The sequence below is a fragment of the Anser brachyrhynchus genome (assembly GCF_964034855.1).
Source record: "Anser brachyrhynchus genome assembly, chromosome: 2".
NCBI lineage: Eukaryota > Metazoa > Chordata > Aves > Anseriformes > Anatidae > Anser > Anser brachyrhynchus.
Genome location: NC_137695.1, coordinates 115,837,857 through 115,855,816, shown reverse-complemented (window position 1 = coordinate 115,855,816; position 17,960 = coordinate 115,837,857). Strand labels below are relative to the sequence as shown.

Here is a 17,960-nt window from a genome sequence, read left to right as displayed (position 1 = left end):
TAATTGGGTAGTCACTCTTGGGCCTGCCTTGGTAATATCTTTTTACACTCACCTGTCCCACCCAGTTTTAAGAGTAACCACTTAAACAGATCATGGCTTGTGAGCCACGGCTGGAAGCTCCTTTTCATAATGGGTATTTTTTTTGTTGTTGTTTTTCCTGAGAACGTCTTTCTCAGACTTTCGGAGGATGACCCATACTATAATTATTTCCCTGCAATCCTGGCTGGTACAATTCAGCCTTTCTTTAGGTAATGGCCTGAAATTATAACTACAAATTGTAAGGCGTAGAAAAGCATACCAGAGATGCTTTGTATTTTCTTCAAAATTTGTTTACCATTGTCAGTGAAACTAGTAAAATACTAGTTCTTCCCTTAGGTGTCATTGTTTGTGTTTTGTTGTGGGATGGAATAATTACTTGTTGCCATGGATTATAGAAAGCAGGAGTGTAAGTCTCTGAACTGAAACAGGAGTTTCAAGTAACACCGTATATTATTATCATTGTGTTTTCCCCGAAAATTTCAACTGTCTGCTGCAGTAAGATGAGGAGGCTTTTTATATCTATTAGGAGTTGCCTTGTAAGCAGAGAGCAGAAGATCACGGAATTGGAGGGGCTGGAAGGGACCTCAAGAGGTCATCGGTCCAACCCCCCTGCCAAAGCAGGTTCCCTAGAGCAGGTTGCCCAGGTAGGTGTCCAGACGGGCCTTGAATATCTCCGGAGAAGATGCGTGCAGGATGCTCAAAGGCAGATGATTTGGTGAAATATAGTGGGTGCATGACTCCTCTAACAAATACCTGAAGGTCCTTCAAGATACGGAAGGGACTGCAGAGCTTTCCTGTGCTGCCTGGCCCTTTTGTCACTCTGCCCTAGGCCTTCCGAGGTCCCTTCTCCTGTGCTCCCAGTGCACTGAGGGTGCAGGTGTGGAGACACAGTCCAAGTAGCTCTTGGAAACCATCTCTTGAAATACTGTGCTTGCATGGTTGGAAGCTGCTCTCTCCGCTGTCAAAAAGGAGTAAAACTGGAAATGGGACCTCCACAGGGCAAAGAGTAACTGGTACTGGTGAGCTCCATATGCCTTGGGGTTGCCCACCCACTCCTTTAAGTTGCAGCCCCACGTGTGCAAAATCGGAACTTGGTTTAAGGTCTAGCAGAGCCTGGGAAGCCCTGGGACATGTCTGCCCCTTGATGGGCCACAGCCACGTTGCTGTAGAGATCAGCCAGAGTCCGTCGGTCCGCGGGTGGCAGAGCAGTCGGTGGCAGTGGTCTCTCCCGACTTAAAATCCAGCGGTTCTCACACCCGCCAGTTGCTGTATTTTGATTCGTGTAGGAGGGTGATTCTTGATAGAATGAGAGCATGAAATCAGGCAGGAATGGAGTGTGCAGTAAGCGCTGCACGCCGTGGAAAAGATTGCCTGGCGTGGGCAGAAGGAGCACAATGGGAAGTCTCCCTCCTTTGTCGAGCCTGAGCAGGGAAACGTCTGCTGCTTGAGACAGAAAGTCTGATGCTTCCTCTGCCTTAAAAACATGGGAAGACAGTGAGGAGGAAGCGTAGTTTGCTGTAGTAGCTGAAAGGAATGGGTTTTGTCCAAATGTGATTCCAGGGCTAAACTGCTTGCTTTATTTCTGGCTGCAACAGCAGAGGGTCGGAGGGAGAGAGCAAAATGAAACTTAAAGCTTTGTTATTCTTGGCCTGTGGTTAGCGTCTACTAAGTGTTTCTGAAAGTTCATGTGACTGCTTTCAAGACACCTTGAGAAAGGTGTCTTGTAGTCTGTATGTGTTAGACCAGGAATGTAGGAGAGCGTTATGCTATGGTATCCCCTGCTGTATAAAATTTTGTTCATATGTCATCCTTGGTGTGGATATCTAGTACTTTGAGTAGGCTAATGTGGCTCTTGCAATCACTGGAAAACCAAGCGAAGCAGTGTTGTCCAGGTCAGGCACTGCAGTCAGTGGAGGAGGAGGGAAGGGTGCTTGTGGAAATGCAAAAGATTTGGGACAGATGGGAATAAAGGAGAGCCCTCTGTCTGGCGGTATTTGGGATGGACTTGACAGGCACCGGAGTATGAGAAAGAGCATTGCAGAGGTGAGGTAAGCATGATCTGTGGGGGCATTTATCTCAGAGAAGACTTTGGTGCATGTTAATGTTTCCCTCTCTGCCCCTCCTTGTCCCATCTTTGTCTGACCGAGCAAAAAGTTGCTCTCCATCTTTTTTATAAGCCCTCTTAATAAATTTTAGATACATAGGAACGGCTGACTACCTAGTGACTTGCAAAGGGATGGAGTGACAGAGCTGATATCTCTGTATCTGCAAATGAGGTACCCAGTTACTTAGTAGTGATGAACAAGGTTTGGCTTCAGGTGTCTATAGGTTAGTGTGGTGCTGATCTGTTAACATATGAAAATGACTTTTCTCTTGATACCTCCGAAACCTCATAACTGACATGTTTATTTATAGCTTCCTTTTGCTTAAAAGTTAAGAAGTCTCAAGCATACGTATTAAGCGAGACAGGCAGACATAAACAGGGATATGAAAAAGTCTGTTCATGCAGAAAACTGAAAAAGTAGCCTGAGAGCCACTGCTGAGTAATCTAGAGTACATCTCTGTGGTACTTGTAGGCAGGCACTGTGTTGTTTTATATTTGTTTCTTTGAAGACAAAGTGCTTACATTGCAAAATGAATACTGTTCAGAATTAAAACTTAATTGGATTTTTAAATATCAAAATGTCTGAAAAATGTGCAGTAATAAGAATAAAATGCTTATTGTGAAGTTTTCCTAATTCTATATGCAATTAATTAAAAAAAAATGCATCTGTTTTGCAGGAGAAACTGTAGAAGGCCTTCGAGAGAGTGATTACCTTCTGATTCATTCATGTCGGCAGTGGACAACAATTACAGCTCACAGTCTGGAGGAGGGCCACTACGTCATAGGGCCAAAGATAGAAATCCCTGTACATTATGCAGGTAAAGTTGTTGTTAATCTGAAATACAAATTCAAAGAGGATGAATCACCTACCACTTATATTGGTCACTTTAATTGATGGAGTGAAGCTAAGTCACTGATATTGGTGACCATGACCTTTTGATAATGCTACCAAGTGCAAGAAAAACTGATGTACTCCCAGGGGTACTAAATAGATGATAGGGTAGCATGCTTAGAGAACACACAGTGATGCAGAGGAATCGGTTTTAATTTGACCTTAATGAATTGCCAGCCTTTTTCACCTGTGAACATGGTAGCAAAAGTATGGAAGTTTGAAAATGCCCTGAAATGATCAAAGATGGAATGGGGTTTACTTAAATAAATGGGGTTTATTTAAAAATATTTTAAAAATCTTTCTGTGTTAAAAGCTAGGGAGCATTCATAACAATACTGAGGTTTTACACTGCTGCTCCCTGAGATTTCTTTGTTGCTGCCTGCCTCTTTGGATGATGCAGTAATACCGTTGTTCCCAGTAGGTAGGTATGGCACAGCTAATCAATATTTATTTTACAATTTCAAATTAGTTTTGCTTTCCTAAGAAATTATTTTAATAACTTCCCACTGCTTAATGTCCTTATTGACAAGCTGAATAGAGCGGTACTGTCTGATTGGGGTGTACTTATCTTGCTGCCGTTAAGATGCAAAAATGTAGAAGGCTGGGAAGTGTAAGCTCAAAGAGCCATGGCTACAGAGCAAAGGTGTGTGCTCTGTCTTTCATATAGTCACTCGTCGACTGATTAATCAATTCAGCTGTCTTACTGTCTCTTTTTTAAATGTTGGTGTAATGAGGGTGGGATGAGTTGTATGAGAGCTAACTGAGATTTGCTTTAATCGCACCAGTGCTGCCACTGCAGTGATGCACTGCATGTTAGTGATGGAACTTAGGCTGTTTCTCCTTGGAGCTGGCTTCTGGAAGGTTAATTTTTTTAAGACATGTTTAAAAGCTTTGGTCTGTTAGCACATAGTGTCATAATATACATGGCATTAAAATTCTTTGAATTTAACTTTTTTAGCATAAGCAGTTTCTAGTGCATGTGCTTAATAACCGTTCTTTTTTCACACCTCCATAAGCTTCAGTGCCATGGCCAGATAAACACTTTACTTCTTTCAGGCTGAATGGTGCATTTTAAAATTCTCACTGATTCCTGGAAGAACAGAAAATAAACTGGTTATTGGTGTAAAAGAAGGTTGGACTCCTAAGGGGTTTACTAAAGCTTGGTTCTTAATTTGTAAAGAACTTAACAAAGATCTGCGAGGCAGGGTTTCCTGGTTCTTCATGTTTCGTTCATGCTTGGCTTGATTTTGCTGATATCTATGTAAACTCAAAGTCTGTTCCCTAGGATATTGCAAAAACCATTGATGTGGTTTTCTTCCTGGCTTGTGTTAATGCAGGAAGAGTGTGTTTAGTTGACAGAACACATTTTGCTGTCAAACAACCTCCAGAAATTTTCCTGCTGTAAACTCCTCATTTATGAGATGAAAATACAGGAAAGTTCAGAAATTGCCACGTAGTAAAGGCGCATGCTAAACAAGTGGTACGATCCAGTGCTGCCAAAGGAACCTCACAGAAATGGTCAGTGCTAACTTGCGGTATCAGATCATGCAATGTAAGTTTGCCTCTGAGAAAGGAGAGGTGTGTCTAAGGATGTGAAGGCTTAGCTAGAAAAGCACTGCAACCAGGTGCTTGGGTTCTAACCTCCAAAAGCATTCAGAGGTATCTTCCATACCCTAAAAATAAATTTATGCTGCCGTGGAATATGATACAGGGCTCTGTAAGGTAACACTAAGTGAGTTGTCAGGGCTGCATTGTGCAGTGCATGGGATCCAGAACCCCATATGACGTGCTTTTGGGATCCAGAACCCCACGTGAAAGCGGCTGTGCTTAATGTTGCTGCTGCAGAAGGCTTGTTGGGCTGGGTGCTGCCCTGATGCATTTATGCTTCTAGCTCAAGAGCCAGGTTGGGTATCTGCTCTGTGGTAAGCCATGAGAAGGCTGGGCAGTGGGAGTGCTCCAGAATCATGAACTTCTCTGAGCAGGATGTGCTGCTACCAAAAGGTAGGGTGTTCAGCTGGCCATAGCCTTGTGAGCTTGCTGGCACAGCTCTCCATTTACATGCAAGAACTTCCCATCTTTGCAGAAAACACAACTGGAAGAGGTGGCAGGCTGTTTTTATGGGGTTCAGCCATTAGTTTTTGGTTTTAGAGGTGGGATTTTATGTCTTCATACAACAATACAGTTCACGTACGTTTGCCTGTAAGTTTTGGATTATGACTGCTGATTTTTTTTTTGCACGCTTTCACTTTAAACTTCTGTCAAGTAAGACATCAACTACAAATACGCAGTTGTCATTGTTGCTTATACTGCCTACCAGAAAAGTCCTTAGACGTTGAATCGTTGAATATAAACATTTTATTAAAATGACCTTCCAGATTTCTTTCATATTTAATGCTATAATTTCATTCTCCAAGATTTTAAAGTAGCAGATCGTAGCATCATTTTGGTTGCTACTGTTTAGCAGAAAGGGAAGTTGAAGCTGATTTTATTCCCCTGGGGTTGTGGGTTTAAGTACCACAGAGTCATCACTCGCATATATAAATACTAGTATAACGTAAATCTTATTTTGTTATTTGCTAAATCAGGTTTTGATACACTTATTAGACCTAAATATAATAAAGCCTTGTTAAAGAAAGAAAATGCTGTATTTTACATTTATGTGAAATTTCATTAACAGAACCTCTGTTCTGCAGTCCTGTTACTGGGAAGCTACTACCCCAGTTGTTTTGTTTGGGGGTGTCTGACATATAGTTAATTTTTGCTGTTGCTGTCAGAGAAGACTCATCTATGACAGCTGTTAGTCTAAGCATTCCCTCTTGAATACTCTTTCCAGTCTGCTTCTCTTTAGAGTAAAAGCTAAAGTTAATGTAGCATCAAGTTCGATTCTCATGTAATTAAAAACAAATGGCTAATGTGTTTCTGACTCCTAAAACAAAGGAGGTCTTCACGTGCGTGTAGAATGAAGAGTGGATCAAAATTACTGTCCTGGTAGTCTCCTGTCTTGCTGTAAGAGAGCAGACTTCACAGGACTCCTGGGCAAACCACTGCAGCATACAGGCATTGCTTGGGTGTCCTTTCCCCTCAAGTTCCCATAATTCACACTTGATACTTCTAACAAGGCCTTGCCTGCTCTCTGTTTGAGCTAGCTTTATACTGTTCCTGCTACTATATCCCTAATATTAAATTTCTACTCCAGAAATGAATGTGCACCACCTATACCCTCCAGCTGACAACAAATGTTACCCCTAGTTCAGGCTGAGGCAGCGCTGTGTATCTTCACCTTGATAAACGTCTCCTGTAGTAACCTCTGAAAAATGCTGTTGTATGATCTGAATTTGGTATCTTGCAGAATTAAACTTCGCTGTGCTGCTTCTTGTCAAGACAAATGCTTCTTGTTCTCTGTGCAGAGGTAGCTGTGTGGGGAGCTGCAGGCGTTCGTGGCTGCTTCTTGCACGTATTCTGCGATAACTGAAAGTGATTGAAGCCACCATCAGAGGGCTTGAACACCATGGGCCTCAGATGATGTCTGATCCTTCTTGTGTCAGGTTGTGGGGCTATAGAGCTCAAACCAAAAGCGCTACTGAGGTTTTATCAGCTCAAGACCCAGAGGTACCCTGCTCTGACTCTAAAGAGCCCGGGTTCAGGCTGTTGTACATGCCTGCGCTACGTGGCCATGGTTTGTTCTGGGTGCAGATCGCTGCTTCGGAGTTGGATGGAGCTGGATGTGGTTACCTAAACTTGCTGTACAGGTAAAGCAGCACGGAGGGCTGTGGAACGAGACACGAGTGTGTGCGTACTCTTGCCTACACAGCACGGCCTTTTCTTTCAGAGGCCAGAGTAGTATTGGTGAGCATACGCAGTGGAAGAAGAAATACTGTGGGATGAGCTGGCAGCATCGAGGTTACTTTGCCCCAGATACTCCCTCCCATGTTTAATCAAATCATAACAGGGCCTTTACTGTTGTTTTCTAGTGCCTTATCTCTGTTGTTGTAACTGATGGTTCATTTGCTCCCTTGTCCTGTCTGTTAGTGGGTTTTCCCTTCTGACAGCAAAGATGTTCCCTCAAAATGATGACTTTATTTAAAAAATCAACCTTCCTACCACTTATTTTTTTTAATCAGCTTTGTCCAGAGGTTGGAGGGAAATAGCTCTTGCATCAGTGCTGCCATCTGTGTGTTCGTACAAGGCAAGTAATAAAGAAAATACTTCTATTAAGACACTAGAAAGTAACACCCTATTCCAGGGTGTGCCGTGTTGTAACATATCCGGGGTGTTGGAAATACTCTTCCTGTGACCTCATGCCTCCCAGCCACAAAGTGAAGGTGTACAATTACTAATACAGAGTAATCACTTGTGCCCTGTCCGGCTGCTTACCTAAGAATACCGATAGCTTTCTTAATGTCTTTTACATGAAGAAATACACAGCCTCACCGTGTGAGCCTTCCCCAGGTGGGGCAGCTGGTGGGAATGAGTCAGAAATCCCTTCTCTGGTTTTTGAACCAGTGTAAATGAACATCCTACTGAAACCTGTTTCTACTAGTTTGATTTGTTAATCATGGCCGTGGCTCACTGCATCCTGTTAACACGGAGGAAGGCTCTCTCTGCAGGTCTTCTCAGGAGTGAACTTGCCTTTGCAGCTGCGGAGCTGGAGAACTCCCGGAGACGCTGCAACGTGCAGCAGCAGTTCCTGTCTCCTGTCCGAAGGCACGCCCGCCTCGGAGGCAGTTGTGCAGTGCCACCAAGCCTCCTGCTGCCCGCTCTGGGGTGGTCGGGATGTGGACACAGGGAGGAGAGTGCTGAAGTGTGGTGTGAGTTAGGCGTCTCCTAGTTGTCTCGAGATGTTGACAACAGGTCAACCCTTGAATCTCTTCAATCCAAGATGTGAAAGTGTGGTGATGCCAAACACTGTTAGGTGTTTAGTGGTAGGTTAGCTCTGTTGTAAGTGTGCTCTATGGCTCTCTTCATGGCTTTGGAGAGAAGAGCAGACTCTAGACTGGTGAATGTTCATCGATTAATGACTTTAGGGTAGCTATTGCCAGCCTGAATCACTCTGGGGACAGATGGGGTGCTTTGCTGGCCTAAGTTCCGTTCAGGTAGTGATGGACAAAGGGCCCTTTTACTCACCTTTGCCTCACTGCAAACAGAAGATGGTGTCAGGAAGAGGTAAACTTGTTCTTTTGTGTAAGTGGGGGAGTACAGCTCTGATGGAGTAACTTTTAAGTTCAAAGAAGTGGGTGAGATCTGGAACAGGGAGGGACACTGCTTTGGAGTAGGGAACTTACTTAGGTGAGTCCTCTCCAGCAAACAGGTACACCACTCCCTGATATGAAATGTGTTTTGCAGTTTAATTTGTGTTTTGCTTTGAACTTAACCTGGCACCCAACTATCACATAGTTCTGGGGCTTTTATGCTGTACAACTGCATACAGCTTCTAGAGAACAGGGCCTGAATTCAGTGGTTCTGAAAGAGGCTGTCGTGTGTGTATGGGCTGGTGAATGATTAATGAATGTGTGTCCTCAGAAGAAAACCAAGACAAAAAACAACCCCCACATTTAACCCCCCGGTACTCAAGTTTTGTTTTCGTTTTGTTTTCTTCAAAAAGGTTGTTTGATCTTAAAAGCAGTCAGAGGTATGAAAGCTTTTTTCACAGGTACTGCTAATAAAAACACTGCCACCAGCATATGGTCTTCATGGGTTTAAAACAGAAATAGGAGGCTTGTAACACTAAATACTTGATTTTTGTGAACTTTCCTGAGAACTGCAACCCATTTCTCCCCATAACTGAAGAGAAAAATGTATCTTCAGTATTAATTTATAAGTGTCATTGTAGAACGGTGCCTGGGTATTGCAGAATTTGTCTCTTCAGTTGGGAAGTCTGAGAACAGCAATCTCCAAAACACATCACATTGCTCACAGAGCACCATTCCATGTTTTCTCTGTCAGGGCAATAACTGTCTTAATCTGTATTTATCTACTTAGTTTTCTTGTTTGGTTTTTCTCTTCTTTTTCCTTGCCAAAGACTCTGTTTTTCTATTCTAGGGAATCAAGGCCTTGTGGTCTGTGAACTGTCTTCATATTCCTGGATTTTATAAATCTGTCATTGAGGAATAATGGGTGAATTGCTCTTCCATACATAAACAAATCTCTATATTCTTAATTTTTATGTTGTTTTTTTTTTTCTCCCATAGACTTACTGTAAAGTTAAGCTGATGTCAGACTTGCCATGATTCACCATGGCCCTATCTGTTTGTTATTCCACATTTCTGTGCCTTTTAACCTTTGGCAGACGTCTCTCCATTGACCAGCAGTGCAATGTCAAGTCGCAGGATAAAAAATGCAGGCACAGAAAATGCTGGCAAAAATTTCCCATTGCTTTCACACCTCCAGGATCATATTCTTCCTGTTCCTTCATCCTTCCCCTGCCCACCAGCACCCAGTCAGATGAAGTAGCGGTATTTTACGTAAGTTTTAATGAAACATTCCACTTTTGTCTGACCACCTGTATTGGAGAATCTCTTCTACTTTGTGTTGTTAGTTTTTTTAACCTATTAAGAAATATGTGCATGTACATATTAAGGAATATGTACAGTACTAGCTTTCTAGTATTGTGTGCTGGCAGCTTCCCAGGATGCACGCTATGGATCAGAAACACCTCTTCTGTGCAGGGAGATGGTTCAAATGCAGCTTCTGGTGAAACAGCAGTGTACCATTCTTCATCAGGCAGAACTGCTGATAATCGTTTGAAGTACTTTCAACTTTGTATCTCTGAAATCAGCCAGCCTTTTTTTGCAGTGTCCCATTTCTTTGAAATTATCATCCTTATTAAAATCAGCAGGCCGTGAGGCAGACTGCTTTTCTCTTTGTATATATACGATCTTATGTTTACGAGAGACTTGTGGAGTCTCCCATCTACAGAATTTGTAGAATTTACTTGTCTTCCAGAGTGGTTCATATTCAGCATAACGGTGAAACCCCATTCAGCTCTGTCTGAGCTCCCATCGACCTCCAGTCCTGCTGCCTGGCCCGGCTGAAACACCTGAAGCTGCCGTGGAGTCTGCAGCCATCACAGCCTGCTGCTCTGCGGTGCAGTGGGAAAGGTAGGGTTAGTTCACAGGGTGGGATTTCTGCCAGGGATAGAGGAAGAGAGATTATGTCCCAGAAGCTCACAGACAGAGAGCACCTGATTTTTCTGTCTTCCTTTCCAACCTGGGAGAAAAGTTTGTGATTTGTAGACTCAAGTTTGTATCAAATTTGATTTGTTTCAAGAGATTTGCTTGGTGCCTTGAAAGAAACAAAAACTTGTGCTGATAGAGATATTTTTCTATACTGTTCAGTGACGTATTAGTCAGAAAGAGGTGTTTGTCTTTAGATACAGCCATTTTCCTTTTCTCTACTGTCTTCTGAGCGCAACCTTACCCTTGTTAAAAAGCCTAAGGTTTGCCTCAGCACTGAACTTCATGTTTTCGTGGTGAGAGGGAAAGGGAGTAGGAGGAGAGAGGAAAACTCGCAGCTTTTACAACTGCTGATTTGAAGTATCACATGTTCTTCTCAGACTTCCACGCTTCTTGGCTGTTACTCCAAGTCTGCAAACTTGCAGCTTGCTGAAATTCAGCTGTGACCTTAGAAGCATTCACTGTAAGGTTTTTGTTTGTTTGCTTCAGATCTCTGGGGGCAGCGAAGAAGCTGATAGGAGCTGCATCAATTAGGAGAGAACTCTAGAGGCTTATACAAAAGAAATTAACTGGGGAGGATGACTTCTTAAAAGATTGCAGTTGAGGGAAGGTTAGAACAGCAGCCAGGAAACCAGTTCCCAGATGGCTGTGAGATGGGCGAAATCACACAGGATTTGCTCAGCATTGCTTGAATTACGTTGCCCTAGCTCTTGGCTGGTGGTAGGGTAGAGCACTGGGCTCATCTGCATGACAGCAGAAAGGCTGAAGCGCTCTTAAAAGTTGCCTAACGCAACTGCTATGAAGCTCAGGGGAAAAGGCTAATCCACCCTGGAATCTGGCGTATATTTAGGGCTACGCTCGAGGTTCCGGTCTGCTCCCACGTTTCCAGCCACTTGAGACTGCCCTAAGTACTGGCTACGAGGAAGCTGGGAATGTGGCTCCTGAGTTCCCAAGAGGAAGCTGTTCTCTTCTTCCGTGAGCTGTAAATTAAGGCTTTAAGAGGGAGGAGGTACATGAGCACTGCAGCCTACCTGGTTGTTAACCTCCTGCCGGTTAAGCTGGGGAGGGACAAGCATTTCTGTATGTGCATATAGGTTTCCAGATAGGACAGCTGGAGATGGAGATACACCTGCAAAGCAGGACCCTATGTTCTTTGCCATAATACCTCCCTCCTGCATCCTGGGAGTGGGATAGGTGGAAAAACTGCCTATTTTAGGCATCATTTGGGAACTAGAGGTGAACTAAGTGTGAAGCTGTTTCATCCTTTCCTACCCTGAAGTAGATGTTTAGGCAGGTTTAAGCATACTGTTAGAAAACTTGAAGGATAATTAGAAGCTCAAAGAGAGAAGCTCTGTTAGCCTGTAGTCTATAATTGCAAGTCTGTAATTCGCACCTGTTTTCCTGAAGTAGAAGAGTGTGTGTGCATGTGTACATGCATGTATATCACAGAATCACAGAGTGGTTGAGGTTGGAAGGGACCCCTGGAGACCATCCAGTCCAACCCCCCTGCTGAAGCAGGGTCATCTAGAGCACGTTTCACAGGATCACGCCCAGGCGGCAGACTTTGAATATCTGCAGAGAAAGAGGCTCCGCAACCTCTCTGGGCAACCTGTGCCAGTGCCCTGTCACCCTCGCAGTGAAGTTTTTCCTCATGCCCAGCTGGAACTTCTCATGTTTCAGTTTGTGCCCATTGCCTCTTGTCCTGTTGCTGGGCACCACTGAAAAGAGTCTGGCCCCATCCCCTTGATACAGTGCCTTAAGATATTTATATACAGCAGTAAGATCCCCTCTCAGTCTACTCTTCTCCAGGCTAAACAGGCCCAGATTCCTCAGCATTTCCTCACGAGAGAGATGCTCCACTTCCCTGATCATCTTTGTAGCCTTCTGCTGGGCTCACTCCAGTAGCTCCACATCCCTCCTATACTGGGGAGCCCAGAACTGGACACCTCACTCCAGGTGAGGCCTCACCAGGGCTGAGTGGAGGGGGCAGGATCACCTGCCTCGACCTGCTGGCAACACTCTTCTGAATGCATCCCAGGATACTGTTGGCCGTCTTGGCCACAAGGGCACCTTTCTGACTCATATAGTCACCTAACCTTTCTAGGTTTAATACCATCTATCTTAGCTTTAACAGCTTCCCCCTTCCTGGCACACACTGGAACAAGTTAATCTCTGCCACCTGAGAAGAGCGAGTCTCTGCACAACAGTTCACGGCAGAGAAAAAAGCCAGTTCTTCCACTCCTCGAAGTTTCAAAGCTCACAGAAGTGCCTTTCCCTGACACAGTGCGTGCTGGTAGCAGATGAAGATTTTTGCAGAGAAGTACAAACCTGAGTGTTTAGGGGATTGCAATATGGTTTATTGCATACTCTTTTTTTAAACAAACATAAACTTTATTTGGCTGTCTCTTCTGCATATAGTTTTACTTTGGCTCAGGTTTGTCCCCTCTTTTGCTGATATTCTGACTTGTTGCACAGTCTAAATCTGCATGGGAATTTGGGATGGAAGAAATTGCCACGAGGTTTTACGATTAGTCTTGGAGATCCTATAGACTGAGTGTCCCTTTGCTCCTCAGGCTTGGAGAGGAACTGTTGTAGCTGAGCTAACATGGCAAACGAGCAAGCCAGAAATTATGAATGTCTTTGCCTTCCTTAAATACACAACCCAGCTGGCAGGAATCTGCAGCAGGGTTCCCGATAGGTTGTGTGCACTTTGGGGGGAGCAGCAGAGAAATCTGCTGTGCAGGATGATGTCATCTCGTGAATTTTGGGATGCCAGAGCAGACTTTTTTTTTCCCTGGAGCCAGTATTTGCCGCTCGAAACAACTGATAGGAAGTGTGGTAGGAATTCTTCAGTCAGCATCCTCCCCATGGAAACCAGCACACTTCACGTCTGGGAACGAAAGCCGGTCGCGTCAGCGCTGCCTATTAAAGCAACTGACATCACGGACGGCTTGGGCTTCGGCTGAGCTACTGTACCTATTGGTGCCAACAGTAAAATAAAACCGTGCTATTTAAGCCCTGTATTACTCTGTTTATATGGAGAATGTAATTTGTGTGTTTAATTTAGCCTGTGATCCAAGACGGTGATTCTGCTGTGTCAGGGAAAGGCACTTCTATGAGCTTTGAAACTTCGAGGAGTGGAAGTACTGGCTTTTTTCTCTGCCGTGAACTGTTGTGCAGAGACTCGCTCTTCTCAGGTGGCAGAGATTAACTTGTTCCCGTGTGTGCCGGGAGGGGGGAAGCTGCTAAAGCTAACAGTAAAGGTGGCCATTTTTACCTGACTGGGAGCAGCAGAGGTAATCATCTTCTCCTTCTGAAGGACCTAAGCAACAGATGGAAACTGAAGCCTGTGCCGTATTTCCTCTGCAATGAGACTCAACTTTTCTTGTGAACCAGAGTGTGCGGTTTGATCCCAAAGGAAGGCAAAGCCAGGGCAAAGAAGGGGAGGCAGAGCACGTGTGTATACTGTATAATGCGGGCTTTCATGAGGGTCCTCAAACTCGGAACGATTGCCTGGTGAGCCTACACGGACTAAGAAGGGCCTTTTAAATCCAACTACCAGGAAGGTTACGTTTACAGGGGAGTCACCTTCACAGCAGTCTCTTTGTCACTGGCTCAACCTTTTCTGGTCCATCTCACATGAATTTCATACTGCAGTAGACTGGGAATAGCCAGCCAGGGCTGGCTGCCTTTGGGTGGCTGGAACAATTCGAGCCGGCTGTGGCTGTTCGCTGTTGCCTTGTAGCGCTATGCTCACCTGATCCCTCTCCTAGCAGGTGTGTGTGGGCCAGCTCACCACGTGAAAGGGCCCGTTTTTGTCACAGTGGCTGCACACATGCAGAAGAAAGGAAGAGGAACAGGCCATTAGGATGCACGGTCATGCCTGAAGGTTTCTGAAGGTCTTCATCAACCTGATAGGAGCCACGGTTGTCATCTTCTGCCAGAAGAGAATTTTTTTTTACTTTATTTTTGCATTAATAAACTTTTAAGCAGAAGCGAGTATGGGATGTGTATCTGTGGGGGAGAAAGGGAGTGCAGGAGGAAGTAGCAACTGGGGAAACCATCTCTGATAAAATACTGCACAGGCCTCTGCTATGTAAATAAGGGCTGTGTAGGCTCAGTGGGACTTCTGTGAAGCTGGATAGGAAAAATGAAATGTTGGTGAGACGGGTGTGCAGGGTAGCTTGCATAATCCAGTTCTGTAGCTGCTGTGTTCCTGTTCGTTGCTGGGGTTCAAAGGGGAGGGTGGGTGGGGAATTACGACACTATGACGCTTGCTGTACAAATGGCATCGCCAAAGAAAAATGAAGCAGTGCTGCGTTTGACCTTTGTGTCTGAGTTGAGAGATTCTTAGGAGTGTGACAGGGAAACTCGAACCCAGATCCAGATACTAGGAAGGATGTGCTCCTCACACAGAGGAGGGGAAGGAGTACAGCATATCCTGTGGTGTGCGATGAGGGATACTATGAATTCAAGTCTCGGTGTGACAATAAATCAGCTCTCATCTTCTCTAGACATTGCTGAGATGTTAGATGGGTGAAGTGATGGTTTCTTGTAACTGTGCCGGGTATTGGTTTTCTTGTGAAGCGCTTTCAGATCCTCCAGGAGGACAGTTGCTATAGAAACATACCGGGAATTTAGACAAACTTGCTAACTGAAAATTGATGGAGAACCCGAATTTGACTTCAGACTGGCAGTGTCTTAAAACAGTATGTAAATAGAAGAGACTGACATTTATAATAAGATCTAGTGTGCATATGTTCCCATCTGAAAAACTGCCTTATCTTAATCTAAAAAAGAAGCTTAGAGATGTATTTGAAATCTTAGGGTGGATTTTCTCTGGTGTTTCTGTTGTTGTTATTTCATTTTTTGACTTTTCTTTTTGACGCTTATTTTTGTCAATTGACCGTTGCAGGAATCCTGTGGGTGCCTCTGAGTTACTTCTGTTTCCCTGCTGGTGCGGTGTGCTGCTGAAGATGCACAGTGTGGACCTGAAGGCCCACCGGAGCTGCTCTGGGGGCACGGTTGGGAGCAGATGTGTTTGTGCTGCCTTCCCAAGCCGGGAGCACAGTGTGCAGGCTGCTCGGTGGCAGACAAGCTCAGCTGATCTCGTCGCCTTACCCTGCTGCAGTCGTCGTGCTGGGTGTGGGAAAGAGCAGGGGAAATGCTACAGCGGTACCGGGGAGGGAGAGGAATGAAAGGGAGGTGGTGGTGGTGGAACGAGACAATAGCAGCAGTCTGGGTGGCGATGGAGGACAGGAGCAGGAAGAGGTGGTGGGACTGAAGCTCTTTTCTGGTACCGTTTTAACAAAAAGTGGCTTTGCTAATCTCTATTTCTGGTTGGAGCTCTAATGACTAGAATTAGTCTCGTCTAGAAGAAAGAGACATATGGCAAGCAAATGGCCCTTTTTAATGAGCCTCCCACTCAGCAGTTGGCTGCTCATCCAGTTTGTGTGTGGCACTGTTAGAGCAGCGTCTTATTGCCAGGAAAAAAAAATCCTGCAACCTTTTGGTGGGTTTTCTTTTGGGAAGAGGGGGAACAGATCATAATACATGTGTTAGAGAGAAACAAAGCCTCATACTAGCTTCTTCCACAATTTGTTACCCAAACTATAAAAAAAAAAAAGACACAGAGCGTAGTTTAGAGAGCTGAAAAGCACCCATTCTTTACCTCTTACTGCTGGTTAGGTACCATATCTACCTCTTTACAGCACGTGGGGTTTTCTAATGACAAATAAATAACATAATGCCTGACTTCTGAAAGTCACAGTAGTCCAAAAGGCCATGTGATTGCAGCTGGTCTATCGAATCATACTAAATCAGTTCATGAAATACTTAATGGGAAATATGGTATTTGGTAGACAGCAGTGGGTGTGGAAGATTGATGGGACCATTGTTCCTAAACTGTAGGTGCCACCACTATGGGAGAATGAGATTTATGATGACCATTCTTTGCTTTTGGTAATAGCTGTGTGACTGAGCTAAGAGCAATCCACTGCCAAGGTGTAGCTGCATAAGGAGTCATGCAAGTACCAACGTATTTATTTATTTATGCCAAACTTCCTCATGCAGCCTTATGACTTCATCTGAACTTGTAGCAAGGTCAGGCTGTCCTTCCACGCTTAACCTTGCCTGGTGAGGAATATTCAGTATGCCATACGCTATGGCAATGACTTTTAGTGTTGGATCTGATGTTTGTTGCACCTCCAAGTGCAGTAGGTTTTTGTGGAACAAATGAGGAATGCTGTGCTCTGTCATCCTGCTGCTCACCTCTGAAGCACCGCTTCATTTGAGGTGCAGCAGTGCCCCTTTTCCTTCTGGTTGTGCTTTCCAACACATCTCCCTGCCACTCAGGGATTGCGTTGAAAGTGCAAAGTACTTTGCCACCTTCTGCTTGCAGCTGGGGGCTTCCCAGCCCTTGGCTACAGAGGGAGGGCTTGTTTTGCAGGCTGCAGCTTTGAGCAGTGCCACCACACGGCGGTTATGTTGGGTTCTTTGTCACTTCTAGGAAGAGCCTGGGTGGGTATTTCTACAAGAAAATAAGAGTTATGGTTCAAACCTGTGTCAGTGGGACTGCTTGTGAGAAGAAAGGGAGGTATGGGTGACTGCGGAGTGTGCACCCTGCTTCCCTGGGTGCTGTTTGCTCTGTCATTTGGTGCCATGAGTAAAATTCTTTCTGTTCCTTCACGAGAAGATGTGAAGCAAGTAACAGCGGTGATTGTGCTCATCCAGCTCTCGATAAGATAGGCACTAGCTGTTGCAACTCAAAATAACTTCGAGTCCATCTCGTTAGCCGTGCGGTTGTTATCTGAGCAGCCTGCAAACGGAGCCGTACCGCTGGCCTCAGATGCTGCCAGGTCTAGCGTCTGACAGACCGCTTGCAAAGCTGAGGACGAGATTTCAGCTGGCCAACACCGTCTGGGTATGTTTTTTTTTTTTTCTTGGAGGCTGTTAATCTGCAGTCTCGCGGGCTTTTCTTCTAGCTGCGTGTGACTCCTGCTCAGCTCTGCCTCCCCAGACCTTGCCTGGCCGCGGGCCAGCTGCGCGCGGTACTTGCAGCCCTCGCTGCTTCGAACTTCTGGGGACCGATTCCAGCAGGGCAGCACGGAGGGGAGGGGGAGGAAGGCATTTGACTCCGTCTATTTGCCAAGTCACATTATCATAGTAAGGTGTGAGTAATAGCCACTATATATACACACACACACAAATGCCAGATCGCGCTGTGATTTGATTTCCAAGGTATCTGTATGCCAGAAAGGGAACTGCTTCCAGATACCTTTTCTTCATGCATGAGCAGTAAAAACCATTCAGTGTCAGTGTGTTGAGTTCTGGGGGACTGAGAGGGGGAGAGGTGTTTATTAAAAAAAAATAATAATAATAATAATAATAATTTTGCTTTTAAGGAAGTTATGCACTTCCTTCATAGGGAAAATAACTGAAAAAGCAATACATAATTTTGCCAATGTGGCTGAGATGAACTGTGTTTTTTTGCTGGGATGCATGTAAGGATTTTTTTAATTTCTTATAAAAAAAAATGCTTCTTGTTCCATTGTAAAGCATAAAGGGAATGTACGCTTTGATAGCAAGAGAAGTTAAATAAGATCAAGGAGGAGTTGCTACATCCTTACTGTAGACTAAGTGGTAGAAAGTTTTAGTAGTGACTGATTCTTTCCTCTCTGGAATAAACTAATCAGGGAGCTAGTTTATTTCCACTGTCCTAAATTAATCTGAAAAGGGCAGGATAAACTTAATG

General features: G+C 44.6%; 1 protein-coding gene across 2 annotated transcripts in view; it reads left to right on the top strand.

The window, feature by feature from the left end:
• Positions 1-17,960, top strand: part of GAREM1 (GRB2 associated regulator of MAPK1 subtype 1) — a 103,426-nt gene that overhangs the window by 20,994 nt on the left and 64,472 nt on the right. For both annotated transcript variants that reach the window (XM_080578398.1, XM_080578397.1), the window contains exon 2: positions 2,821-2,961. In XM_080578398.1, coding sequence (XP_080434524.1) covers positions 2,956-2,961 — 6 coding nt within the window. In that variant the 5' untranslated portion in view covers positions 2,821-2,955. The remainder of the gene's footprint in view (positions 1-2,820; positions 2,962-17,960) is intronic.